Source organism: Sturnus vulgaris, unplaced genomic scaffold, assembly GCF_052056855.1.
Source record: "Sturnus vulgaris isolate bStuVul1 unplaced genomic scaffold, bStuVul1.hap1 Scaffold_85, whole genome shotgun sequence".
In the NCBI taxonomy this organism is placed as follows: Eukaryota; Metazoa; Chordata; class Aves; order Passeriformes; family Sturnidae; genus Sturnus; species Sturnus vulgaris.
The window spans coordinates 2,016,224-2,043,501 of record NW_028276736.1 but is presented as its reverse complement, the minus strand read 5'-3'; the positions used below and the strand labels follow the sequence as shown (position 1 = coordinate 2,043,501).

At 53.6% G+C, this 27,278-nt stretch overlaps 1 protein-coding gene, 1 long non-coding RNA gene and 1 other non-coding gene across 3 annotated transcripts; all 3 read right to left on the bottom strand.

Moving 5' to 3' along the window:
- Positions 1-1,533: 1,533 nt before the first annotated feature.
- LOC148217382 (olfactory receptor 14I1-like) lies at positions 1,534-2,632 on the bottom strand. Its single transcript, XM_088158715.1, has 2 exons — positions 2,325-2,632; positions 1,534-1,964 (listed from the first exon to the last, which is right to left on the bottom strand). Exons 1-2 carry the CDS (start codon positions 2,616-2,618, stop codon positions 1,686-1,688), a joined length of 573 nt encoding a protein of 190 aa, XP_088014841.1. The 5' UTR covers positions 2,619-2,632; the 3' UTR covers positions 1,534-1,685.
- An 18,756-nt stretch (positions 2,633-21,388) lies between these two features.
- On the bottom strand, positions 21,389-21,472 carry LOC148217381 (small nucleolar RNA SNORD45). The gene has a single exon (XR_015801082.1). It is a non-coding gene; the product is annotated as a small nucleolar RNA SNORD45 (small nucleolar RNA).
- Positions 21,473-22,433: 961 nt separating this feature from the next.
- On the bottom strand, positions 22,434-24,232 carry LOC148217380 (uncharacterized). Its single transcript, XR_015801071.1, has 3 exons — positions 24,145-24,232; positions 23,024-23,154; positions 22,434-22,598 (listed from the first exon to the last, which is right to left on the bottom strand). It is a non-coding gene; the product is annotated as an uncharacterized LOC148217380 (long non-coding RNA).
- Between the last annotated feature and the right edge of the window lie 3,046 nt (positions 24,233-27,278).

The following is a 27,278-nucleotide window of genomic DNA, read 5'->3' as shown; positions in this document are numbered from 1 at the left end:
GACCCTCATTGTTCAGCCAAATTCTCACCTACCCCATGTTCCTCTCCTGCAGCCCAGCTCTCTCCAATCTGGCTCTGAGGAGAGCACAGCAGACCATGTCCCAGGCCTGGCTAAAGTCTGGGCACACAACATCCCCTTCTTTTCCCTCCCATGGGGGTTCTGCAATCCCTGCCTCGTGCTGCCAGTGCCTGGAATGGCTGCAGGAGGATTTGCCACCTGCCCTTCCCTGCTGAGCCTGACCAGTCTGTGGCTGTCCCAGTGCCCCTCCTTGCACTGTTTGCAGACTGGTTCCATGTCTGCCCTTCCCAAGTGCCCAGGACCCTCTGGGATGGCTCTGGCCTTTCCAAGGGGTTTGAGAGAGATCTCACAGTGACACTGCCCAGCCTTCTCAGCATCTCTGACTCCAAAGGCCTTTTCCACATCCCTCAGCTCATGGTCAGTGCCCAGAGCACAGTACAACCCTGTCCAGGTCCTCAGGGTAGTTCAGAAGGAAGGCAGCTCTGATTTCTTCCCAAAAACCTACCATTCCAATTGTCTCTCTATGCAGTCCTTAGCTGCCTTGAATATTTTTTCCTGGATCCTCCCTGCCAGAATGTTTCTTACTATGCAATCCTTCCCACAGCCCAGTAATGAGTTCAGGTGTTTTTCCAGAGTGTAGTGACCTCAAGGCACTGTTTGTGCCACCAGAACTGTACCACCCCCGAGTGCTGATGATGGTGTTTGTGCTCACTCAGTTTCATCTCCCCACACACACACGATGCACTGCTGAAATCTCCTCAGTACAGAGCAAACATGGCCTGCTGGCCTGGTCACTCGGTGTCCCTCCATGCAGGGACAAACAACCTCGTGCAGCTGGGGGAGAGGCCAGTGCTGGGTGTGGTGATTGCAGGGGCTGGTGTGGGACAATTGCCCTGGGGCACCTTCCCAGGCTGTGCCCAGAACAAAGACACAGCCCAGGCCCTGCTCTGCTGCTCCCTCAGGACCATCCCAGGAGCTCTGGCTGTGCCAGGACACTGCTGTGTGCCCCCTGCACACTGCCCCTCTGCCCCAGGCACTGGGCTTTGCTTGGCCAGGGCATTCCTGGAGCACATTGCTGACAGCAGCTCTGGAGGAGAGCAAAGCCTTCCTGCCCTCAGGAGATGCCCTTTGCTGATGGAGCTGCTGTGCTGGAGCCCAGCTGTGTCCCAGCAGTGCCCATGGCCTGTCCCTGCCTGTGGGCACAGCACGGACACGCAACAGGACAGTGACCAAGCTGCCAGAGCACTGCGGCCTCACAGCCACAGAAGGGCTGTCAAGGAGAGGGTGGAGTTGGGAAGAGCAGATGTGGAAAGAGCCAGGGCCATTGTCCCTGGCTGTGCTGCTGTGCTGGGAGTCTCTTCCCTCCACTTCTGCCCACAGGCAGTGCCCCTGCAGAGACAGAGAAGGGCTGAGAAAGGATCCTGGACACACAGGGCAGGGCATGCATTTGTTTTTATTTCAATGCACAGGTGAAAGACCTCTTGCATGTCTTTGTGTTTCAAACGAAAGGTGGATATTCATGTAGAAATGCAAAGAGTAACACTACAATATTTTGTAAGAAATATTAAAACAATAGAAAAAGATACCTTAGGAAAAACAGACAAATATGGGGGGGAAAAGGTGAGCTTTTAGAGAGTTACATTCAGAAGATTATGCAGCAGAAAAGTTTAATGCTTCAGAAAATACAGAGTCATCAATTTTCTCAGGGCATCCTTGAGCTCCTGGTTCCTCAGGCTGTAGATGAGAGGGTTCAGGACTGGAGGCACCACCGAGTACAGAACTGACATGGCCAGATCCAGGGATGGGGAGGAGATGGAGGGGGGCTTCAGGTGAGCAAAAATGCCAGTGCTGAGGAACAGAGAGACCACGGCCAGGTGAGGGAGGTAGGTGGAAAAGGCTTTGTGCCGTCCCTGCTCAGAGGGGATCCTCAGCACAGCCCTGAAGATCTGCACATAGGAGAAAACCATGAACACGAAACAGCCAAACACCAAAGAGGCACTAAAAGCTAGAAGCCCAAGTTCCCTGTAGTAGGATTTGGAGCAGGAGAGCTTGAGGATCTGGGGAATTTCACAGAAGAACTGGCCCAGGGCATTGCCATGGCACAGGGGCAGGGAAAATGTATTGGCTGTGTGCAGAAGAGCATTGAGAAAGGCACTGGCCCAGGCAGCTGCTGCCATGTGGGCACAAGCTCTGCTGCCCAGGAGGGTCCCGTAGTGCAGGGGTTTGCAGATGGACACGTAGCGGTCGTAGCACATGATGGTCAGGAGGGCAAGCTCTGATTCAAGGAAGAAGAATATCAGAAATACCTGTGCAGCACATCCTGCATAGGAGATGTGTCTGGTGTCCCAGAGGGAATTGTGCATGGCTTTGGGGACAGTGGTGCAGATGGAGCCCAGGTCAGTGAGGGCCAGGTTGAGCAGGAAGAAGAACATGGGGGTGTGCAGGTGGTGGCTGCAGGCTACGGCACTGATGATGAGGCCGTTGGCCAGGAGGGCAGCCAGGGAGATGGCCAGGAAGAGGCAGAAGTGCAGGAGCTGCAGCTGCCGCGTGTCTGCCAATGGCAGCAGGAGGAAGTGGCTGATGGAGCTGCTGTTGGACATTTGCTGGGTCTCGGTATGGGGATCTGTAAAATAAGTAATCATGGAATAGTTCAGTTTGGAGAGGAGTTTAAATATCCCAGCCCAGCTTGGTGGCACTTTCCCCCAACTGCCTGCCCAGGGCTCTGCTGCCTGGAGCTGTCCCTGCCAGCAGCTGCTACCCTGGTCCCAGGGCTGGGCCCTGCCAGTGCTGCCAGAGCCCAGCCCTGCCCTGGGGGCTCAGCTCTGCCCTGAAAACGCTTCTCGGCACAGGGCACTGCCCAGAGTCAGCTCTGCCTTTGCAGGCTCTGATGGGAACATCACAGCAACCCTGAGGAGGCTGGAAAAATGACACTGATGCTGCCTGTGAGGGACCCTGTGCTGATTTCTGTCACTGACTGCTTTATTAAAATCCAAGAAAAAAATTTTATGTTTTTCCCATCCTGAACTGAGAGATAAATATCTATATGCAATTTCCTACCTAGGCAATGCAGAGCAATAGATTATAAAATCAGGAGATTCCTTTTTATGCAGCCCCTGCATCACTCTGGTCCCTATGTAATCTACATAGAAATATTCTGCAGTTCAATATTATGCTGGGAGCAGTCCTGAACAATGCACCATCCTCATCACAAAAGGAGAATACTTCCAAGCTTTACCAGCTGTCTCCTTCCACCCAGACCTGGTCCTCCAGTGCTGGGAGCAGCTCCCAGGGCTGGCTGAGAGCTGTCCCTGGCAGGCAGCAGAGTCCCTGCCCCAGCACAGTGCCCTTGGCTGCAGGACCCTGCTCTGCACCACAGCCCTGGGCACCCCTGGCTGCTCTACACAAGAGATCATCAGAGAATGTACTCACACAGTCTGCAGGCATTGGGATGTTGCAGCTTTAGGAGATCACTGCAGGAGCTGCAGCTGCATTGTCCTGCAGCCAGAGGCTTCCTGTGTCAAGGGCTGGGAGTGATTCTGCCCCAGTCCCTTCTGGGCATCTTCCCAGCCCTGACTGATTGAAGCTCTCTGTGCCTCTGTGCTGTGCCTGGGGTGGCTGCAGGCAGTGTCCCATCCCTTCTGAGCTGGTAGAAGAGCTGCTCATGATGAGAAATGTGTTTTTGAAGCTCTTCTTGATTGCCAGGATCGCCTTCTGTGCCAGGAGCCTGGCCAAGCTCATCAGCACAGACACAGCACAAGGACTTTAATGACCCTCTTGGGGTTTGTGCTGAGGCCCTGAACATCAGTCCCTGAGTGGGAGCTGAAGAAACCTCTCGAGAACGCCAAGTCAGAATCACACTCCAAAATTTCCTGAAGTTTTAATGGGTCCCACTGAGGAACACAACTGAGAAAGTGTCCCCAGGTTCCAGTCACAGCAGGAAATTGGAGGCAGTGATGACAGGTGGGGACAAAGAGAAGCCAAGTCTTGGTGCCCTGGGGCACAGCAGGGTCTGTGCCACCAAGGGCTGGGAGGAGGCACCTTCTCCTGAGCCACTGGGGCCTCCTGGCACAGCCCCAGCAAGGCTGGCCACTGGCACCCCTTGTCCTGCCCTCAGCATCCCCCCACATCCCAGTGGCCTCAGGGATCTGCTGGGACGAGTCCCTGGGGAGCCTTGGTCAGGAATGGCCCTGGAGGCTCCTTCATGCTCCCAGGGACTGCAGGTTTTTCAGAGGATTTTGGGTTTTGCTTTTTCCTTGGAATCTCTGAGAGCTTTGTGCAATCATGGCCTCCAATTATCTGCTTTAATTAGTCTCTTGAGAGCCTTTGTCAGTTAAAACACTTAGTGGGGATCATTAATGCTTCAGGGTAGTTCAGTTTTTTTAAAGTACTTTCCTTTTTCCTTTCTTCTCCGACTCCCTGAAAGGTTTTTGGCAATCATGGCCTCCCATTCTCTCCTCTAAGCAGTCCATGAGGAGCCTGTGTTGGGGATGGACCCATAAATACCTCAGGACACTTTGGGCTTCCCTTTTGACTTTGATTCTTGGAAGGGTTTGTGCAATCTCCCCTCAGGCCCTGAGGTTTGAAGGCTACGCCTGAAATGCACCACGGGCATGACTGGGATCAATCAAGTCCTGAGAAACCATGGATCTGCCTTGATTTCCCTCTGGTCTGGTGCAGTTCAGGAGAAGGTTTTCAACTCCAGTTATGGAGAATTATGTCAAAGAGCTTCTTAGAAATATCCACTCCTATTTCAATGGATGTATTTTGTTACTGTTCTCTTTAGAGCAGAGGTGATTGCAGCATTCTGTGATTGATGTTGATGCAGGGTCTCTCCTCAGGAGGTCTGGCCTGCTCACAGAAGCTGTGCCTTGAGGTCTGAGCCAGTGTGGACAACCTTGCTCCACATTGCCCAACCCCATCCTGTCTCTCCTCACTCACCTGAGACCTGCTTTGCTTGGAGAACTTCCTGCACTCAGGAAAATAGATGTTTTTCCTTTTTTTTTTTAATATAAAACTCCTGAATTTCCTCTTTGGAAACAGACACCTTTGATTAGTGTGTGCCAGCCCAAGCTGCCGCCATTGAAGTTCCCCTTCCCCAAGGCAGAACCATGTAAGAACTGTTTTAGACCTTTGGACTCTTTGGTTCTACGAAGCCTTGCTGTGCCACCATGCAGTCTTGGTTCTGTGAGGTTCTGTACTGTCACATGGACTTTTGGTTCCTCGAGGTTCCATACTCTCAACAATGATCTCTGTAGGTCCAAAGTTTCACAATGGACCCTTGGTCCCATGAGTTTCCTCAGTGTCCCAATGATTCCTTGGCTTCACGTGGCCCTGCTGTGTCACAAGGAACTCTTGGTTCCATGGGGCCCCACAGTGTCACAGGGGTCTCCTTCTCCCTGTGGCAACCAGCAGCAAACCCCACTGCCAGGCCCAAATGCCTGGGAAGAAGGAGAAGGGGACATTTGGAGTGATGGTTTTTGTCTCCCCAGGGCACAGTGACGTGGGCTGGGGCCCTGCTGTCCTGGAGATGGCTGAACACCGGCCTGCCCATGGAAGGGCTGAGAGACAACAACCTCTGTGCATGGAACTGCAACAGCAGAGAGCTCAGGCTGAAGGCTGGGTTTAACAGACTGTCACCAGCACAGGAACCATCAATGTGAGAGGAAAGATGTGTGCTCATGTCTTTCCAAATCATTTGGTGGGTGCAGGGATGGGTGTTAAGGGGTTTGAAATGGGTTGTAACATTTCTACTGACTTTGGGCAGCAGGTTTGTTACTGGGCCCAGCCAGCTTGGCACCTGACACAGACAAGGCTCTGCACAAGGCTGAACTCCTGAACTTTGGGGGGAAATGCCAGGTTCAAGGGGGTTATGGGGCAGGATGTTCAGGAAGGCTTTACCTTCCTAGTGCCTCGGCCAGTGGGGAAAGGAAGAGGGCAACGTGCAGCTGGGAGTTCAGGATAAAAGGAGGCTGCGCCCTCTGAAACCTGGAGAGACAAAACCCCAGGGGATTGTGCCCTGGTGAACTCTCTCCCTTTATTCAAATAAAGTTGAAGGACTGCTCTGTCTCCTTTTTGGACATAAACCTCTGGTGTTTGTGGATTCTCCTGGCAGTGACAACAGGGAATCTCATGGAACCAAGTGTCCACAGTTTCAGGGCTCAGCCTCACAGAGCGCTGGAGACCATTGTGTCACAATGGGAACACATGGAACAAAGGCTCCCCAGTGACACTGCAGGGCCTCATGGAATGCAGGAGATCATCCTGATGGAATGGAAACTCATGGAACCAGCCCTGCACCGGCAGCGGGAGGAGAAACTGAGGCAGTACTGGGAGGCCACAGACGCCTTACTGGGGGTACTGGTTAGTACTGGAAGGGGACTGGGGGGGATTGGGAGGAACTGGGATGGGATTCAAGGGTTAAGAAGAGGGAGAACTCTGGGTTGAAGGGTGATTTTTGTAGTGGCTTATACTGGTTTGTACTGGTTTATACTGGTTTTTAGCTGTTTTGGGACGAGTGTGTACTGGGAGGGATTGAGATGAACTGGGACAAAGTGGGAGGGGATTGGGGGGACTGGGAGGTCACTGATTTATACAGGTTTATACTGGGAGGTCACTGGGAGGTCACTGGGCTTTACTGGTTTATACTGGAGAGTCACTGGTTTGAACTGGGGGGTTAATGGGAGGGAACTGGTTTGAACTGGGAGTTACTGGTTTGAACTGGGAGGGTGACTGGGCCATACTGGGAGGTCAGTGGGAGTTACTGGGATGAACTGAGAAGTCCATGGGAGGGTTATTGGGATATACTGGGATGGATTGGGAAGGGGTTGGGAGGGCACTGGGATTTACTGGGGCTATACTGGTTCATGTTGGTTTATAATGGTTTGAATTGGGAGTTACCTGACCAGCAGGGGGCACCTCATGCCCAGGTGTTATCTCTTATTGGAACTGAAAGTTACTGGGAAGAAACTGGGATTTACTGATTTATACTGGTTCATACTGGTCTATACTGGTTCATACTGGTCTATACTGGGATTCACTTGGCTAGCAGGGGGCGCTGCCCACCCAGGTGCTGTCCCTCACAGGGTCAGTCCTGGTGGCCAATCCCGACGTGGTCACCTGCTTGAGCCTGCAGAGACGAGCACTGGGAGCACTGGGAGGGGACTGGTGTGTACTGGTTTATACTGGTTTGTACTGGTTTGTACTGGTTTTGACTGGGAGAGGCCGGAAGGGCACTGGTTGGGACTGGAGGGCACTGGGAGGGGTCTAGAGGGGGTAAAAAAGGGTTAAAAGGGAGTCTGTGGTTACTGGTTTATACTGGTTTATAACTGTTTATCCTGGTTTATACTGGGAGGGCACTGGGAAGGGTTAAAGAGGGACTGGGAGGGAGTGGGAGAGCCCTGACTGGTCTGTTCTGGTCCATACTGGTCTGTACTGGTTTTTACTGCTTTATGTGGGGCTATCCTGGTCTATACTGGTTTGCCTTATACTGATTTTTATTGATTTATACTGGTTTTTACTGGTTGTTCCTGGTTTTAATGGTTTTGCTGGTTTGTACTGGTTCATACTGGTTTATGTTGGGCTACACTGGCCTATACTGGTTTGCCTTATTTTTCACTGGTTTATGCTGGTTTTCACTGCTTTGTACTGGTTTTTACCACTTATACTGGTTTGCAGTGGTCCATACTGCTTTTTACTGGTCCATACTGCTTTTTACTGGTCTCTACCGGTTTGCCTTACACTGGATTTTACTGTTTATTACTGGTTTTTATAACTTACACTGTCCATACTGGTTGATACTGGTTGATACAGGTTTGAGGGTGCCATTGGAACTTTTGTTCATGGAGCAGTGCCTGGGGGTGAATCCCAAATCCTATGGGGAGGGGCTGGGTGCTGGGCTGCACCATGGCGCCCCTGCTGGCCGGGAGGACTTGGTGGCCAACTGTTACTTATACTGGGTTATACTGGTTTATATTGTGATGGGGTGCTGGGGGTGCTGGAAGTTACTGGGGTTACAGGGCTGAACTGTTTTATACTGGGATGGGGTGCTGGGGGTGACTGGGTTATACTGGTTTGTACTGAGTTATACTGGGAGGGGTCTTGGGGACACTTAGTAACCACTGGTAGCAACTTCTGGGGGTGCTGGCCTTACTGGTTTATAATGGGAGTGACATTTAGGGATGCTGGCCTTAGTGGTTTATACTGGGATGGAGCTTGGGACCTACTGGGAGTGACTTCAGGTTGTGCTGCCCTTACTGGTTTATACTGGGAACTGCCACCATGGACCTCAGGGGCTCGGGGGTGAGCTTGGTTTGTACTGGTGCTCCCCCAGTATAAACCTGGGAACCCTGAGACTGCACTGGGGGCCTCTAGTCCGCACTGGAAGTGGGTTTGGATGCATGAAGCATTACTGGTTTATACTGGTGCCCTCCCAGTATAAACCTGGGAGCCCCCAGACCACACTGAGAGCCTCTAGATCGCACTGAGAGCAGGTTTGGCTGCATCAACTCTTACTGGTTTATACTGGGAGCTGCTGCCACAGGCCTCAGGAGCTCAGGGGTGGCTCCCAGTGCTTACTGGTTTATACTGGTGCCTTCCCAGTCCACGCCTGGGAACACGGTGGGAGCTGGCAGCCAGGCAGGACCCCGAGGCCAAGCTGACCTTTGCCAGGACCCTGCTGAGCTGCGATGTCTCCAACGTCTCCTCCTGGCACCACCGTCTGTGGCTGCTGGTGCCCACCACGAGCTCCGGGAAGGGCAAGGCCGGGGCGCTGCCCCCTGAATCATTGTACTGATTTCTACCACTTATACTGGTTTGTACTGGTCCATACTGCTTTTTACTGGTCCATATTGCTTTTTACTGGTCTCTACTGCTTTGCATTACACTGTTTTTTACTGGTTTTCACTATTTATACTGGTTTGTAGCAGTCAACACTGGTTTATACTGGTAGCACTGGTCTGTAATGGCCTATAATAGTCTATACTGGTTTGCCTTACACTGATTTTTACTGTTATTCACTGTTTTTTATAACTTATACTGGTCCATTCTGGTCTGTACTGGTTTATACTGGTTTATACAGGCTTGAGGGTGCCGTTGGAGCTTTTGTTCATGGAGCAGTGCCTGGGGGTGAATCCCAAATCCTATGGGGAGGGGCTGGGTGCTGGGCTGCACCATGGTGCCCCCTGCTGGCCAGGAGGACCTGGTGCTGTGTGAGCGCCTCTTGGCGGCTGTGAGTGGTTTGTACTGGATTGTATTGGTTTGTACTGGTTTGGGCTGGGATGGGGTCCAGGACGTGCTGGGATGGGGCTGGGATCACTGGGTTGTACTGGATTAAACTGGGAGAGGGTGTGTGAGCATCCCCTGCTGGCCAGGAGTACCTGGCACTGTGTGTACTGGTTGTACTGGTTTACATTTGATCATAGTGGGATGGGATGCTGGGGGTTACTGGCTTGAACTGGGAGAAGGAATGGGGGTGTGTAAGCGCCCCCTGCTGGCCAGGAGGACCTGGTGGCCAACTGTGAATTATACTGGGTTGCACTGGCTTATACTGGGATGGGGTGCTGGAAGTGCTTGGAGTTACTGGGGTTACTGGGTTGAACTGTTTTTTACTGGGATTGGGTGCTGGGGGTTGCTGGGTTGCACTGGGTTATACTGGGATGTTGTCACGATCCACTGTTAATACAGGGCGGGGGTCGTGATGGTTCGTTTGATCTCAGAGGTGCAAAAAGGCAAACAGTGGGGGACAAAATCAGTTTATTCACAGCAAAGCATTTTTATTGAATGCCAACAACTCAGTTGCAATAGAGGGGAAGATACAGGAAACAAAGTATAGAGAGAAAAAGAGGGGGATGGGAAAAGAGCTACCAACAGACAAGACGGGCGTCCTCACGGGCCAGCCAAGAGATGAGTCTTCATCCGTGGGGAGATCTCAGGAGTCTTCCCCAGAGGGTCACTCTTTTATAGTCCTTCTCCAAAGCAAGTGGCCTCTGGCCAAGGAGTAGGGAGATTGATGGACCATTGTGAGGGTTGCTGCAATAAACAGGTGTACAGAACCTGCTGCTCCAGCTAGTGCCTGCTCGAGAGCAGTGTACCATGGAGCACAGCGAGCACCTGCACACAGTCCCTTGGCAAGCATCCACCTTGGCCAGGCCACAATTGGGTGGGGGGCCTCGGGGTCTTCTTGCAATGGTCGTGAGGCAAATGAGGGAAACTCCGGACCGACTTCTACAGATGTGGTCCTGGGGGTCACTGGTTTATACTGGGTTATACTGGTTTAGATTGGGATGTGGTCCTGGGGATCAACCAGTATAATCCTGGGAGCACTGAGACTGCACTGGGAGCCTCGAGATTGCACTGAGACTGGGTTTGTGTGCATGAGGCATTACTGGTTTATACTGGTGCCCTCCCAGTATAAACCTGGGAGCCCCCAGACCACACTGAGAGCCTCTAGATCACACTGAGAGCAGGTGCATTTACCCTTACTGGTTTATTCTGGGAGCTGCTGCCACAGGCCTCAGGAGCTCGAGGGTGGCTCCCAGTGCTTACTGGTTTATACTGGTGCCCTCCCAGTCCAGGCCTGGGAACACCAGTGGGAGCTGGCAGCCAGGCAGGACCCCGAGGCCAAGCTGACCTTTGCCAGAGCCCTGCTGAGCTGTGCCATCTCCAACTTCTCCATCTGGCACCACCGTCTGCTGGTGCCTGCCAGGAGCTCTGGGAAGGGCGAGGCTGGGATGCTGCCCCCTGAAAGGCTGAAGGAAGGTGAGGGATTCACAGGAAAAATTCCCACCATTTCATGGCATTCCCAAAATTTTCCAGTCCCTCCTTGCCTAAAGTGGAAGGTGATGGCTCTGCTGGGTTGAATGGGTAGACCTGGTGTCCCTAAATCCCCATTGATTCCAGTGTGTAAACCCGATGTGTCAAAATTCTTGGTGCTAAAAATCCCACTTTTAGACTCAGAATTCCCACACTTTGGGCTGAAAACTGAGATTTTTCAGCTTATCTGGAGGCAACAGCTCCACCCCAGGTCACAGGTATTGGATCAGGGATTCCGGATTGGTTTCCAGGAATTCATCCAAGACTTCCAGAGTGTCAGCACTGCAATCCTTAAGCAGAAATTCCCAGAATTCAGCCCAATATTTCCCTCAAATTTACCCAAATTTCCCCATTTTAGCCCCAAATTTCTGCAAAATGCCCATTGACTTTAATGGATAGACTTGCTGTTCCAAAACCCTTTTTCACTTCAATAGGGTAGACCTGGTGTCCCTCAATCCCTGTTGCATTTATTTGACTAGACCTGGTGTCCCTAAAAATCTCCATGGATTTTAAAGACTTCCAAGAAAACCTCAGTTCATTGTAATGTGTAGACCTGATGTCCAAAAAGTTTTGGGTTAAAAGTGCCAATTTCAGGGCTGAAAATTCCCAATTTTTGGTGGGAAAAAGCCTAAAATTTTGATTCATTTCCCCCTGGCCTGGTTTAGTACAAATCTGGGAGGAAACCTCTGAATGAGGTCCGTCTAGGTAAAAGGAAAAAAATTGGAGAGAAGTGGAAAAAAAGAAAACTGTTTATTCAACAGGCAACACACCTCCCAGCACAACAATGAACAATATCAAACAGCAAAACCTCTCGCTGTTCCGAGGAGATGGCAGATTTAGAAGAGTTCTTTCTGTGGCTGCCCAGCTCACTCAGTCTGTTCTCAGTCCCTCCTGTGCTGGGGAATGCCCAGGCCAGGCCTGGTGGGCCACAGGTGTGAGCTCCCAGTGCTCCTCTGGGTTTTCAGTCCAGAGCAGGTTCAAACAGTTCCAGGAAAAAATAAAAAGGAAAAAAAAACCAATCCAGGGAGTTTCTCTGCCTCAGCTAGCCAGAAAACTAACCAAGAGCAAAGGAGAGCTCTCTCTGTCTCTGTCCACTGCAGACAACACAGTCTGTGAGCAGGATTGTGGGGGAGCCCGTGCAGTCTCTGATAACAAACTCTGCACTTCTTCTTCCCCCCCTTTCACTCCTGGAACCAGTCTTAAAGTTGCAGAATTTAATATTCAACACCAACAGAACAGACGATTTGGGGATACAGGCATCATACAGTCACCCCAAGACAGATGGATGGATGATGATGATGGGTGATGGAAGATGGATGAACAATGGATGATGGATGGACAATGGAATGGCAGTGGATGGACAGTGGATGGAGGATGGATGGATGGATGGATGGATGGATGGATGGATGATGGGTTTGGGGCAGTTTATCGGTTGTTTTGAGGATCAGATCAGTCATTTGATGGTTGGATGATCCAATGGATGGAGAAGTAAAAGATGCAGTTGAACCAAAAGTTTCACAGAAAGACACATGATTGAAGGAATGGATGGATATGGATTGGATGGATGAGTGGATGGATGGATGGGTAGATGACAGATGGATGGGTGATTGGGTGGATGATAGATGGACTTGTTGATGGACAAGCAGTTGCCCAGGCCCATCACTATTCCCTCTCCATCACAGCTGCAGCCATGCCAGACGAGCTGCCCTGGCCCTCAGAATACCCCAAAACAGAGCCCATCCCCCATCTGAGGCCGCTCGGGCACAGCCGGTGCTGAAGGAGCTGAGGGTCTCCAGCATCACCCCAGGCTCTGTGGGGCTGCAGTGGAGCGTCCCCAAGGGCTCCTTTGACTCCTTTGTGCTGCAGTACCGGGATGCCCAGGGCCAGCCCCAGGCCCTGCCCATCGATGGCGAGTCCCGCTCGGTGACGGTGCCGGGGCTGTCCCCGTCCCACCAGTTCTGCTTCCACCTCTATGGATTGCAAGGTGGGAAAAGGATTGACCATGTGTCCACTGATGTCATCACAGGTGAGAGAGGGGCTCAGGACCAATCCACACCTGTGGTGCATCCAAGCCCTCAGATGGTCCTTCAAGCTTGGGGAGTCTGAGAAATGCTTCTGGGGCTTGAGATGGGGGTGAGAATGTGGAGGCCAGAGGGATGGCGAGTAGAGGGATATGTAGACCCATGGATGGATGATGGATGATGATGGGTCAGTGGATGATGGATGATAGATGATGGTTGATAATGGGTCAATGGATGACAGATGATGGTGGGCTGTTGGTCAATAGGTTGGTGGAAGGATCCAAGACTGAACAGTCATTGTTTGGGGACCACTGGGATCCATCCATCCATCCATCCATCCATCCATCCATCCATCCATCCATCCATTTATATTTTCTCCCCAAACATTCCTCTGTCCATCCATTAATTGTCCTTTCAAGTGTTCAATCATCACCCAAAGCAACCATCTCCTTCTGGACACCCCACTGTCCGTCCTTCCTTCCTTCCTTCCTTCCTTCCTTCCTTCCTTCCTTCCTTCCTTCCTTCCTTCCTTCCTTCCTTCCTTCCTTCCTTCCCTCCATCCACATATCCTGTCTCCATCACACTTTTATCCTCTCTCCATTCCAGCTCCATCCATACTTCCCCACATTTCATGGTTGCACCAATAGCACCTTTCCACCATCCCATTAGCACCTGGGTTGAGTAAACCCTGACACTGGCACCATCACATCAATCATTGACCCTTCTAATGACACAGTGACTCTGTCATCCTCCATCATCAGCATCCATCATCCATCATCCATCATCCATCTAACATCCATCACCCATCATCCATCATCCATCATCCATCATCCATCATCCATCATCCATCATCCATCATTCATCATCCATCATCCATCATCCATCATCCATCATCCATCATCCATCATTCATCATCCATCTCATCCATCATCCATCATCCATCATCCATCTCATCCATCATCCATCTCATCCATCATCCATCATCCATCATCCATCACCCATCATCCATCTCGTCCATCATGCCTGCTATGCTCCCCCCCATCCTACATCCCAGAGTTGAGGAATTGGAAGGAGCTCAGGGTAGGAGTGATGGCAAATGGGTGTTGGATGATGAGGATGGAGGGGTGATGGATCAGTGGATGAGGGGCTCCTGGGTGCCTTGGATGGATTGGTGATGAATACACAGGTGGTCAGATGGGAGCACGTGTGGTTGAACCTGTGGCTGGTTTGTGTCCTGGGTAAGGGTAAGGGTGTTGGGGTGAGGCTTGGGAGGTGAGGGCAATTAAGGGGGTTGGAGAATGAATTTAAGGACTGGCTGAAGGAAAAAGGATGGGTAAAGGATGGAAGAATAATGGATGGAGGATGGATGAATGATGATGATGACGATGAGGATGATGAGTGTTGGGGCAGGTGTTTTGACAGATCCAATCGCTTGATTGTTCAGTGATCCAATAAAGGGAGAAGCTGATGAATCAGTTGTAGGAAAAGCCACATTGAAAGCCATGTGGTTGGACTAAGGGCTTGTGGATGATGGATACTGGAATGAATGATCCAGGAGATGAAAGTGTGGATGGATGGATGGATGGATGGATGGATGGATGGATGGATGGATGGATGGATAATGGATGGATGGATGGATGAATGAATGATGGATGAATGCATGGAGGGATGATGGATGATGGATGGATGGATGGATGGATGGATGGATGGATGGACAGATGGATAGATGAATGGATGATGGATGGATGATGGATGGATGATGGATGGATGATGGATGGATGGATGGATGGATGGATGGATGGATGGATGGATGGATGGATGATGGATGGATGGATGATGGATGGATGATGGATGGACAGATGAATGAATGATGGATGAATGCGTGGCTGGATGATGGACGGATGGATGAATGGATGATGGTGGATATTGGAGAAATCAGGATGATGGATAATGTTGATTATGATGATGATGAAGATGGTGGATGATGGCAGATGCTGGTCAGTAAGTCCATGGAAGAGTCAGTGGTTGATTGGATGGGCTGGGGTCATTGGGTGCTCAGTGATGGGTGAGGAGGGAATGGTGAGAAGGGACTGGGAGGAGATGGTGCATGATGGATAATGGATAGTTGGGTGGATGATGGATGGACAAATGGATGGACATACCAATGCCCACACCCGTCAGTGTCCCCTCTCTGTTGTTGCTGCAGCCGACCCCGAGGATCTGCCCTCACCCTCAATGGACACCTCAACTGAGGCCCCCAGAGCTGACGTTCTCCAAAGTGCACATCCCCAAACTGAGGCCCCTCCATCTGAGGCCCCCTTGACACAGGCAGTGCTGGGAGAGCTGAAGGTCTCCAGTGCCAGCCCCAACTCTGTGCAGCTGCAGTGGAACATCCCTGAGGGCTCCTTTGACTCCTTTGTGCTGCAGTACCGGGATGCCCAGGGCCAGCCCCAGGCCCTGCCCATCGATGGCGAGTCCCGCTCGGTGACGGTGCCGGGGCTGTCCCCGTCCCGCCGGTACCGCTTCCACCTCTATGGGCTGAGGGGAGGCAAAAGGAGCGACCACGTCTCCAGTGAGGCCACCACTGGTGAGGGGCTGTGGGGATTCCCCCAGGACCCCTCTGGGAATGGAGCTGGAGTGGGGACAGGGCTGGGAGTGGGGCCCAGGGGCAGCTCGGAGGGCACTGAGGACTTGGGGATTCAGGGGAAAGTGAGAGCAGGGATTGGAGGGGAGTGGAGATTTGAGGGAGTGTAACTCCTGGAGGGACTCTGATCACCTGGGGACTGGGAGGAACTGGGATAAGCTAAGGGGGACAGGTTGGAAATGGGGTCTGGGGTCATGTGGGGCCTGGCTGAAACTGCGTGGAACTGGGGCAAACTGGGGCAAACTGGGGTGGAGCTGAGGACTGGCAAAGACTGGGGGAAAATGGGCACTGGGGAGGATTTGGGGGGTACTGGGGGTGAACTGGGAGGGACTTGGGGAAACTGGAGGAATATGAGGGATTCGTTATTGGGGTGACTGGGAACAGTTTTGGGGGGATTGGGACAGCTCAGGGACCAGGGAGAACAGTGGGATTAGAGGGGGACTGTGAGCAACTGGGGCTGAGGGTACTTGGGAGAACTGGGCAAAACTGGGAGCTGGGGGTAGCCAGAGGACTGGGGGGAACTGGAGATTAGGGGCAATGTAGCACTGGGAGCAACTGGCAGGAGAACTGGGGGAACTGGAGGAATTGGGGACAACTTAGGAGAACTGGGGGGTTTGGGAAACTGGGGGAACTGGGCCTGTGAGGAACTGGAGGGAACTGGGGACTGGGGGAACTGGAGGAACTGGGGATAACTGGGAGGTTTGGAGAACTGGGGGAAACAGGAGACTGGGGTGAACTGATGGCAACTGAGGGCTCTGAGGCCTGGGGGTGACTGGGAGGAACTGGAGGGAACTGGGGACTGAAGGGACTGGTGGAGATCGAGGTGAACTGTGAATGGGGGGAAAATTGGAGAATGAGGGGAAACTGAGTCAGGGGTTGAATTGGGGTGGAGTTGGGGACTGGAGAGGACTGGGGGAAACTGGGAAGAACTCAGGGGACTGGGAGGTCCTGGAGGAAACAGGTCTGGCAGGCATTGGGGGAAACTGGGGGCTGAGGGTGACTGGGGGGGTCTTTGGGGGAAAATTTGGGGGAGTTGGGCCATGTCCATCGGGCACGGTGTGAGGGCAGGGCTGGGGGGCCCATGGGAGGGTTTGGGGTGTGGGGGTGGGGGGTTTGGGGTGACCACAGTGATTTTTGGGGTATCAGAAGGGGATTTGGGGCTGCTGTAGATGTCAGCAGTGTGTCCTTCCCCAGGTGGCCCAGGGACCCTGTGGGTGGGCTCGCTGTGACCCCGCAGTGCCCGGCTGCACTGGGACCCCCCCCGTGCCCCCCCGATGGCTACGAGCTGGAGTACGGCCCCCCCGGGGGGCCCCAGCAGGTAACGACCCCCCAAAAGGAACCTAAAAACCCCCGGGTGTCCCCCAATATCTGCTTGGGACCCCAGTAACACCTCGGGGTATCCCATTACCCTCCTTTGGTAATGGCACCCCAATATCTCCTTGAGGGACCCCAGTGACCCTCTGGGAACCCCAATACAGCTCTGGGGGACCCCAATACCCCCCTGGGAACGCCAATAACACCTCGGGGTATCCCATTACCCTCCTTTGGTAATGGCACCCCAATACAGCTCTGGGGGACCCCAATAACCCCCTGGGAACCCCAATACCCCCCCTGGGGACCCCGCTGTCCCCATTGGGGTACCCCAAAACCCCCCGTGCCCCCCCAGACCCTGTGGCTGCCCCCCGAGGCGACATCGCAGCAGCTCTGGGGGCTGGAGCCCGCGGGGCGCTATGGGGTGCGGCTGTGGGGCCGAGGGGGACACCCCAAAAGTGCCCCCCTGGAGGCCTCCTTTGACACTCGTGAGTGGGGGGAGCTATGGGGGAGGGAGGGGCACCTGGACCCCCAAAAATGCGGGTAGGGTTATTGGGGGAAGTGGGGGTTATTTGGGGTTATTTGGGTTTTTGGGGTGGTTTTGGGGGTTAATTTGGGATTATTTGGGGTTATTTGGGGGATATTTGGGGTTTATGGAGTGATTGGAGGGTTATTTTGAGGTTTTGGGGGTTATTTGGGGTTTCTGGGGGTTATTTGGGATTTTGGGAGTCATTTGCGGGTTATTTGGGGCCCTTTTTTGGGGGGTCTGTGTCCTTTGAGGGGGGACAGCTGTACCCCTGTGTGCTTTTTTGGGAGATCTGTGTATTTTGGGGGGACAGCTCCACCCCTGGATCATCTGAGGGGGTCTCAGATCCTGGGGGTGTCACCCAGACCCCCAAATTTCGAATGGAGGCATTGGGGGGTGCCTGTGTCATTTTGGGGAGGGGTCACCCCTGAATTCCCAGAAACTTTTTGGGGTGTCTGAGGTGACCCTAATGCTCCCCCCAGCCCCACTCCCGCACCCCCATCCCCGGGACTGCGCCGAGGAGCAGCGGAACGGGCCGGGACCCTCCCGGGACACCCTCATCTTCCTCGGGGGGGACCCGGCCCGGCCCCTCCGCGTCTTCTGTGACATGGACACGGACGGCGGCGGCTGCCTGGTGCGACTGGGAGCACTGGGAGCACTGGGAGCAATGCTGGGGGGTCCTACAGGCGTTTAGAGGAGGATTTATGGCGTTTGGGGGGGGGGGGGGAATTAGGGGGTTTGGGGGCATCTGGGGCGTCCTGAGGGGGTTTGGGGGCAACTGGGGGTCCTGCAGGGGGTGTTGGGGAGGTTGAGGGGTGCTGGGGGGCACTGAGAGGGAACTTTGGGATACTGGGAGGGGATGGGGGGCTCTACAGGGTTTATGGGGGGGAAATGAGGGGGTTTGGGGTAATTGGGGGGGTCCCGCAGGGGGTGTTGGAGAGCATTGGAGAGGTTGAGGGGTGCTGGAAAGGCACTGGGAGGGGACTGGGGGGCACTGGGAGGGACTGGAGGGGTTCTCTAGGGTTTCTGGGATGGAAATTGGGGTTTGGGGGATCAGAGGGGTTTTGGGGTTTTGGAGGGGGTGGGACTCGTACGCCCGCGGCTTCGGCAACGTCAGCGGCGAATTCTGGCTCGGCCGGGGGGCCCTGGGGATTTTGGGGGGCCCTGGGGATTTTGGGGGGGACCTATAAAAATATCTGGGGGGACTGGGAGGCACTGCCAGGGTTTGGGGGCACTTTGAGGAGAGCCTGGGGCGGCAGCAGGGGGTGCTCGGTGGGACCCCAAAATTTGGGGGATCCCCAGGGGCCCGAGAGGGGAACTCGTAGGATCCAGGGGGGGTCCCCACAAATATTCAGATCTGGTTTTGGGGTCCGGGAAGGATTTGAGGGAGGTCTCCAGGAGTTCACTTTTGGGGTCTCCAGGAGTTTGGGGTCTCCCCCAAATATTTAGATCCGGTTTGGGGGTCCGGTAAGGATTTGGGGGGTCTCCAGGAGTTCACGGGGCACTTTTGGGGTCCCCAGCAGTTTGGGGGTCCCCAATATTTCAGATCCGGTTTTGGGGTCCGGGAAGGATTTGCGGGGTCTCCAGGAGTTCATGGGGCACATTTGGATTCCCCAGCAGTTTGGGGGTCCCCAATATTTCAGGGAGAGCACTGGGGGGGGGACGGGGGATCTCGAGAGGACCCCGCAGGAGTCCTGGGGGTACCGGAGGATTTTTGGGGTGCAGGGAACGAGGCGCTGCACGAGCCGACGGCCGCGACCCCCACGGAGCTGCGCGTGGAGCTGCGGGCCGGTCGCGACTCGGCCTTGGCGATCTATCGCGACTTGGCCGTGGGCAGCGCCCAGGAGCGGTACCGGCTCCGCGTGGGAGCGTTCAGCGGCACCGCCGGGGCCGGGGGGGGTTCCGGGGGGGTTTGGGGTGGAATTTTTGGGAGTCCTGATGGGATTTGGGATCCATGGGGGGTTTGGGGGTTCACTGGATGGCAGAGGACTGTGGGGTCGCTGGTGGGTTTTGGGGTCCCTGGGGGTCCCTGGTGGTTTTGGGGTTTCTGGTGGATTTGGGGGTGCCTGATAAGTTTCGGGGTCCTTGGGGTATTTTGGGGTTTCTGCTGAGTTTTGGTGGTTCCTGGTGGGTTTGGGGGTCCCTGGGTTGTTTTGGGAGTCCCTGGTGGGTTTGGGGATCCCTGGGGTGTTGGGGAGTTTTGTGAGGTCCTGCTGGGATTTGGGATCCTTGGGGGTTTTGGGGTTCACTGGCTGACAGGGGTCTGTGGGGTCCCTGGTGGGTTTTGGGGTCCCTGGTGGGTTTTGAGAATGTCTGGTAGGTTTTGGGGTTCCTGGTGGTTTTGGGATTCCTGGGTGTTTCCTGGTGCGTTTTGGGGTCCCTGGGGTATTTGGGGAATTCTGTGGGGTCCTGATGGGATTTGGGATCCCTGGGGGTTTGGGGTTCATTGGTTGGCAGGGTCTGTGGGGTCCCTGGGGGTATTGGGGTTTCGGGTGGGTTTTGGTGGCTCCTGCTGAGTTTGGGGGTCCCTGACATATCCCCCCACAGGAGGTCTAGGGTGGGCTATAGGACTATGGAGGGGTCTGGGGGTGTATGAGGGAATCTTTGGGAGGGTCCATGGGGTTCTCTGAGGGTCCATAGGGGTCTGTGGGAGTCCATAGGGTTCCATAGGGCCCTGTGGAAAAAGGGTCTGTGGGATCTATAGGGCCTGTGTGGTCCTGTAGGGCCTGTAGGGATCTCTGTGGTCTCTGGGGTGTCTATGGGGATCCCTAAGGGTCCATGAGTGCCCATAGGAATCTGGGGAGCGACTGTGGGGTCTCTATGGGGATTTATGGGGGTCTCTGGAACTCTCCAAGGGTTCTGACCCCCCAGCTCCCCCACAGGGCATCCACTGGTTCCCCTGGAAAGGCTTCAACGTCTCCATCCCCTTCACTGAGATGAAGCTGCGGCCACAGCGTGGCTGAGGGGGCTGGAGGGGGGTCCCAGAGTTTGGGGGGGTCCCGTAGGGGGGGTCCCAGATGGGATTTGGGGAGGTTCAAAGGTGAAGCTTTTATGGGTGGGTAATAAAAGCTGATGGTGGCTCTCCTGTCCTGGGGTGAAGCAGCGTCAGGCTGAGGTCAAGGTCATCCCCAGGCTCAAGTGTGGCTCCAAATGGTCCTTGTGGTTCTGGTCCCAGCGTCACTTGGAGTGCTGGACCCCATCCCTCACCGGCCCTGGACATGCTGAGATGTTCCCAGCCTGGCCAACACGAACATTTCCCTGGCAAATGGGAACATTTTGCATCTCGAGGCTCAGCATGGCCTCGTTTGCCTCCCTGGAGATGCACACAGCGATCACAAGAGACAGAAAACCACGAGGCCACCCAGTGGCACAGAGCCCACGCTGAAAGGCTCCTGCCCTGGGATAAGAACGGGGAGAAACCTCGCCCTGATCACTGGCCAAACACACTCCATGTAGGAGAACGACCTGAAGTTATTGCCCAAAAAATCAGAGGACATTGAGAAATAAAATTACAAGCACCTTTCCCCCATCCTTTCTCCTTCCTGAGCTCTCCCTCCTCCCCACACGATGGCCATTGTGTCTCCAGGGACACGAAAACGACACCAAAAATAGTTTTATTAAAAACAGAATGTTTAAATTGCAGTAGAAAATAGAGCACCAGAAGCCAAATCTGGACTTTAGATACAAAAGGACCCAGATGAACACGAGGCCCTGGCTCCTTTCCTTTCCCTGCCCACAAACCCATGCCTGGGGAGCTGACAGGAGCCCAGCACAGGCCCAGGGAGCCTTCCCAGGGGCTGCACATCCAAAGCCTTGGGAGCGCCTGGGTCACCCCAAACCTCACCTGTGCCACTGGCACCTGCAGCTCTGGGCACTCTCCAAAACGCTGCATCAGACACCGGGCCTGGAATGTCCCGGCTTTAACCACACACCTGCGGGAAGCACAAAACATTGCGGCTTTAGGGCCGGCCTGAGCAGAGCTCCGGGCTCAGAGCCCGGCCCGGGGACTCGATGGCACCGCGGGCAAAAGCTGCGCTGCCGGAGGGAGGGAGGGATGGCCGGGCCTCAGAGTAATTCTAGAGCTAAAGCGGTGAGAGACATCAGCTCGCCTCAGATAATACATGCCAGCGCTCATCCCGGGCCGGCCAGCGCCTCCTCCTCCTCCTCCTCCCCTTCCTTCCACAGCCCCGGCACCGGCACCCACACAGAGGATCCCCCCCGTTCCCCGCTATCCCCCCAATCCCCGCTATCCCCCCGTTCCCCGCTATCCCCCCAATCCCCGCTATCCCCCCCGTTCCCCGCTATCCCCCCAATCCCCGCTATCCCCCCAATCCCCGCTATCCCCCCCAATCCCCGCTATCCCCCCGTTCCCCGCTATCCCCCCCGTTCCCCGCTATCCCCCCAATCCCCGCTATCCCCCCCGTTCCCCGCTATCCCCCCCGTTCCCCGCTATCCCCCCAATCCCCGCTATCCCCCCAATCCCCGCTATCCCCCCGTTCCCCGCTATCCCCCCGTTCCCCGCTATCCCCCCCGTTCCCCGTTATCCCCCCAATCCCCGCTATCCCCCCGTTCCCCGCTATCCCCCCAATCCCCGCTATCCCCCCGTTCCCCGCTATCCCCCCCAATCCCCGCTATCCCCCCGTTCCCCGCTATCCCCCCAATCCCCGCTATCCCCCCCGTTCCCCGCTATCCCCCCCAATCCCCGCTATCCCCCCCGTTCCCCGCTATCCCCCCGTTCCCCGCTATCCCCCCGTTCCCCGCTATCCCCCCGTTCTCCCGGTCCCGTCCCGCACCCCGCGGCCGCTCCCCAGGATCATCCGCCCGCGCTGCCCCGGGAGGAGGAGCCGCCGCCAGGATCCGCTCCCGGGCCGTGCCCGCCTTGCCCTGGATCCACCCTCATCTCCCCCGCCTCCATCCCCATCCCCCTCCACTCTCGGGGCATCCTTCTCCACCCCAGCCGGCTCCATCCCCTCTGCCTCCATCCTGGGACCATCCATAAAAGATCCGTGTTAATCACAAAAGCATTGGGGCTTGTATAAACCAGAATACTAAGCTCTGAAGTGAAGCATGGACACTAGATAAAAGAAATGATATGATTAAATAGTTCTGTTTAAAATCACCTTGTTATATTATGCTATGTTATGTTTTCCAAGTAAGTTGCATGGACTACCAGCTTGCAATATCAGTCTTCCCGATAGCCCTTCCTGCCTTTGTTTGATCAGTGCTGCCAATCTCAAGGAGCAGACTTCCAGATTTCACTGGTGGTTATCTACAAGGACCAGACGGTTATCTGTGAGACTGACTGTCTCCGGAGAGTTTGTGAATTGGGATAAGGACGTTTATTCGACCACCACTGCTTACCTGGTGTTATGAATGATGTTCTATTTTTCCAATTTATCAAGCAACAAGATTAAATTTAATAGTAAATTTTTAAATAGTAATAAAAGGAATACAATCAAAGTATTGGAGATGACAATTAAAGTATTGGAGATGAAACAATCAAAGTGCATATATTTGAGAATATACAAAATTTGGCAGTAAGTAATTCAGTATAATTGAGGTTCGTATAAAGCAGAAGCAAAACTGACCGGGGGTACAGGGAGGGGCTCCCATTCCTCACGTACCAAAGCATCCAGGCTAACAATCCCACTTATATACTGTAGGCTACAGAAGGTTCTAGAAAACTCCTCCTACCTTCTATTCCTAAAATCTCCGTCACTGTGTGTACGGTGCATGCTCTATAATGGGTTAGGGGGTCTCTCATCCTTTTGAGGGTCTTATTTCTGATGAAGGCTCATCGTCTTCATCAGTGACCGAGGTGTGACCTGCAGGTAGCTCAGGTGCACTGTGTGACTGAGCAGATGTTTTCCATAACATGACTTTAATTGAGTCCCATGCTTGGAATCATCCCATTTTGGCCCATTTCAAGGTCAAAACTTTCTATTTCTAGATGCTGCTTGTCAGACCTACGTCCTTCTACTATTCTTGTTTGACTTTCTTCCAACCTCTTTCTTCGACTCCCAACATCTGGAAGATGTCCTGTGTCCTGTCTCACCCATCTCCCCCCTCACTCTGTAACAATTGTCTGCTATTGATCTAAATACAACTTTGTTAATATAGTTACAATTTAATTAGCACGATTCACATTTATCACACTGGGAAGAACAGTGTTGGGAAGACTGGGGGACACTGAGGCATACTATGCATGACACTGGGGGGAACTGGAAGGGAATAGGAATGAACTCAAGTGTACAAGGAGGGCCTGGAGGGGCACTGGGGTTGTACTGGGCTGTCCTGGGGATGAACTGGGCTGTACTGGGAGGGACTGGAGGGGTTGAATGGGCTCCTCCCGCCTCTGCCCATCGTTGCCTGCAAACAATCAGCGCCGGGGATCGAGGCTTAGGGGCGCTGCCTGGTGTCAGCGCCATCTTTTCTTTTTGCCTATAACTCCCATCATGCCCCGCGGACCGATAGAACCCCATTGGAGCTGGGACTACAACGCCCGTCATGCCCCACGCCCCACAGAACCCCGGTATCCGTCCCCACATGTCCCTTAAGTGTCCCCCAGATCCTCCAGGATTCTGAAGTGCCTCCACAGCACCCATTCGGGACCCCCTAAAAGCATCCCCAGATCCCCTGAATGCTCCCAACCCCACAGATTCCCGTTACAGTCATTTCTGGGAATTCATCTCCTCTCATCCCCGGCGGCTTCTGAGTTTCACATAACATAATCTGGCGTCTAAAACTCCTGCCCTTCCCTGAGCCCTAAAAAGCCCGGTTAGAGCTCCCCAAGTTCCCCCAGAGTGCTCCCGAACCGTTCACGTTCTCTCCTGAGGACCTCAAATCGCAGTTCGGACGCAAAAGTGTCCCCGAAATGCCTTCCTGGGCCCCCAAATACCGAGCTACTTCCGGGACTACAGCTCCCATCATGCTTCGCGGTTCCTGTAGCATGCCGTTGTAGTCATGACCTCATCTCCGGTCATGCCCCATGTTTCACCGAGACACTTTGGCGCTGCGCCTACAACTCCCATGGTGCTCCACAGCTCCATTGAACCGTGTTATACCTGTGCCTACAACTCCCATGAACCCCCGCGGTCCAGAGAGCCCCGTTAGAGCCTCCCAAGTGGCCGCCCCGATCCCGAAGTGTCCATCAGAATCCCTCAGTGCCGCATCGAATTCCCACCCGGCTCCTCCAGAGTGGCCCCTTTTACCCTGTCTGAGAAAATGATTAAAAAAAACCAGCACTAAAGGAGTAAAAATAGGACTTATAAACATAAAGAGGGAGGAATCAATACCCAATAGTGGTCAATTGACAAATTAATTAATGATGGGAATAGTGTTACTTAGAACCAATGAACAAAATCTTTTTTGCTTGCTAAAAATGTATTGATTTTTTTACATAAATATAGAAGTAAGAAAAATATAGAACAATATTAGTATAAACAAAAAACTATTACTAAAATTTTATTAATAGGTACGTTTTAATTCCAAGTAAAAATTAATAATTTTTATTTTAATGTTTTGACTCAGTCCCAGGTGGGCGATGTCTGACATGGTGACTGAAGGGGTGAGGAGCAGGTTGTCCAATCAGTGTCAGGCTCACTCTTCTACACGCCCAGACCTCCTAAGGAGACATTCAGCATCAAGATCACCTGGCAAATGCTTCTATCACCTCTACAATGAACTGAAAAATAAAAAAATACTCAACTAAATAAAAACAAAAATCATGAGGTGCACTTCGAAATTTTCCTCCTTAACAGAACTCCAAACTGACTCCAATCAGCTGCACAAGCCCTGCAGACTTGAAGACAATTGAAGGAAGACAAAGAGATCCTGAGAGCTTTCTGTATTTTAATCACCTCCACAGTGGATTTGGGGCTGAGCCCAGGAGCCTCAGGCACTGAGAGAAGGTTGAAGAAGCTGCTCCAGGAGTCAGAAGCAAAACTCCAAGTCCCTTGGAGCATCAGTGGCCCCACTGAGGGCAGGGAGTGCCAAAGGCTCCCCAGGGACTGGTGAGAGCAGATCCTTGAGGGCAGGATTGCAGGAGCCCGAGGCTGTGAGCAGGGAACTGCAATGCTGAGCAAGGCCTGGGCTGGGTGGAGGAAGCAGAAAGGCCAAGGCCTGAGCCCAGGCCTGTCCCTCACAGGTGGCTCGGGGCTGTTGCTGGGGCAGTGGGATGGCAGGGGCAGCAAGGACAAATGTCATCAGGCTGTGTGACACTCCAGATGCTCATGGAACCAAGGGCCAGTGTGACACAGCAGGGCCTGATGGAAACAAGAGGCCATGGTGAGCCTGCAGGGCTGTAACACCCCAGAACACTGAAATGCTGAGGGTAACCAAAAGTTCCTTTAGTCGAGTTTGGTGCACAGGAGAAACCCCAGCCAGGTATTGTCAACATGGCCAGATGCAAAGAATATTCTTGGTAGGAAGGCACCCACAAGGATCATCAAGTCCAACTCTTGAGTCAATGGCCCACACACGGATTGAACCTACAACCTCGGTGATACAAGCACCCTGCTCCAACCAACTGAGCTAAGAGGTCAAAATAACACAAAATTTTACAGGCAAAATATAGACAATCAAGGAACTTGGACAGAAGGATTTATACAAGCTCCAACTCACCATAAAACTCTTTTCATACCATTAACTTAATTCACACAAGACCATTTAACCTAAAAACCTTTAACCCCGAAGATGTTAAATTACCCAAAAATGTCCCAGGTAAGTAGGATTAGACAAAGAAATAGAGAACAACAGAAGCACAGAAGATCTATAGACAGAAATGCACACAGGTAACAGCTGCTCAAGTTCCAGCATGGCTCACAGAAGAACCCCAGCAGACAGCACAACCCAGACCACAGCTGACCTCGAGCTCCAGCTTTTAATCCCCTGAGCCTGTGTGGGCCCGCCCTTTGGGTGGGATTTCCAGTTGTTTGCCCAATCAGAGTCAGGGTTTGTACCTGCTGCTAGTGTGTGACTGACTGACAGCTCAGCCAATCCGAGCTGGGTTATCACTGCCCCTACTGTGTGATTGACAGATTGGCCAATCAGAGCCGGCTTAACATCACCTCTGCTGTGTGATTGATCGACAGCTCGGCCAATCAGAGCTGGGTTAGGACCACCCCTGCTGTGTGATTGACAGCTGTCACAGGCTGGGGGCGGGGCTCTGTCCCACCACAAACCAAGGCCAGACCCGGCCCTGGCCCCACACAGAGTATTCAGAGCATCCCGAGGTGTCTGGGACATTGAGCTCATCCAGCCTCTGACACCCACCATGGTGACACTGCGGAACCTCATGGAACCATGGGTCACTTGTGACAATGCGGGTCCAAGGACACCATGGTGACACCGTGGTGCCTCATGGAACCAAGGAGACCATTGTGACACCCGAGGGCCCCAAGGAACCAAGGGTTTATGGTGACCTTGTGGAGCCCGTAGTGTTACAGAGGAGCCATTGTGACACAGTGAGTGCTCATGAAGCCAAGGGGCCATTGTGACACTTCAAGGCTTTGTGGAACCAAGAACCCACAGTGACATTGCAAGGTGTCATGGCAGCATGGGGCCATTGTGACGCTTCAGAAGCAAGGAGAACATTGTCACACTGCAGGGCCCCATGGAACCAAGGGAACATTGAACAGGTCTGGCTGGGCCTCCTGGGGGCCACCTGGCAAGTCCAGCTGATCTTGATATGTCCAGGGCCACTTCTCATCTGTCCCTGAAGCACTGGGGCTCAGTGCTTTCCTTCCTATGGGAAAGAACTCCTCCAGGTGTCCAGTGCCAAAATTGGTATTCGGCCTCCAAATTTCCGTATATTCAAAGATTATTCCCAGATGAAATCAGCCAGGAGAGACAGAGCTGGCTGGCCGTGGCTTCCTGAGGGCTGGCACTCATGTGCCTTTGAAAAACTGGGGCTCTGTTGCAAGGTCCAGCAGTGTCACAGTGGTCTCCA

Bases quoted from the DNA above. Each gene is read 5' to 3' on its own strand.
- LOC148217382 (XM_088158715.1), bottom strand. From the start codon at position 2,618: ATGTCCAACAGCAGCTCCATCAGCCACTTCCTCCTGCTGCCATTGGCA. The intron at 1,965-2,324 runs GTATTTCTGATA...TCCTATGTGCAG, and splicing joins ATGCAGGATGTGCTGCACAG to ATCTTCAGGGCTGTGCTGAG.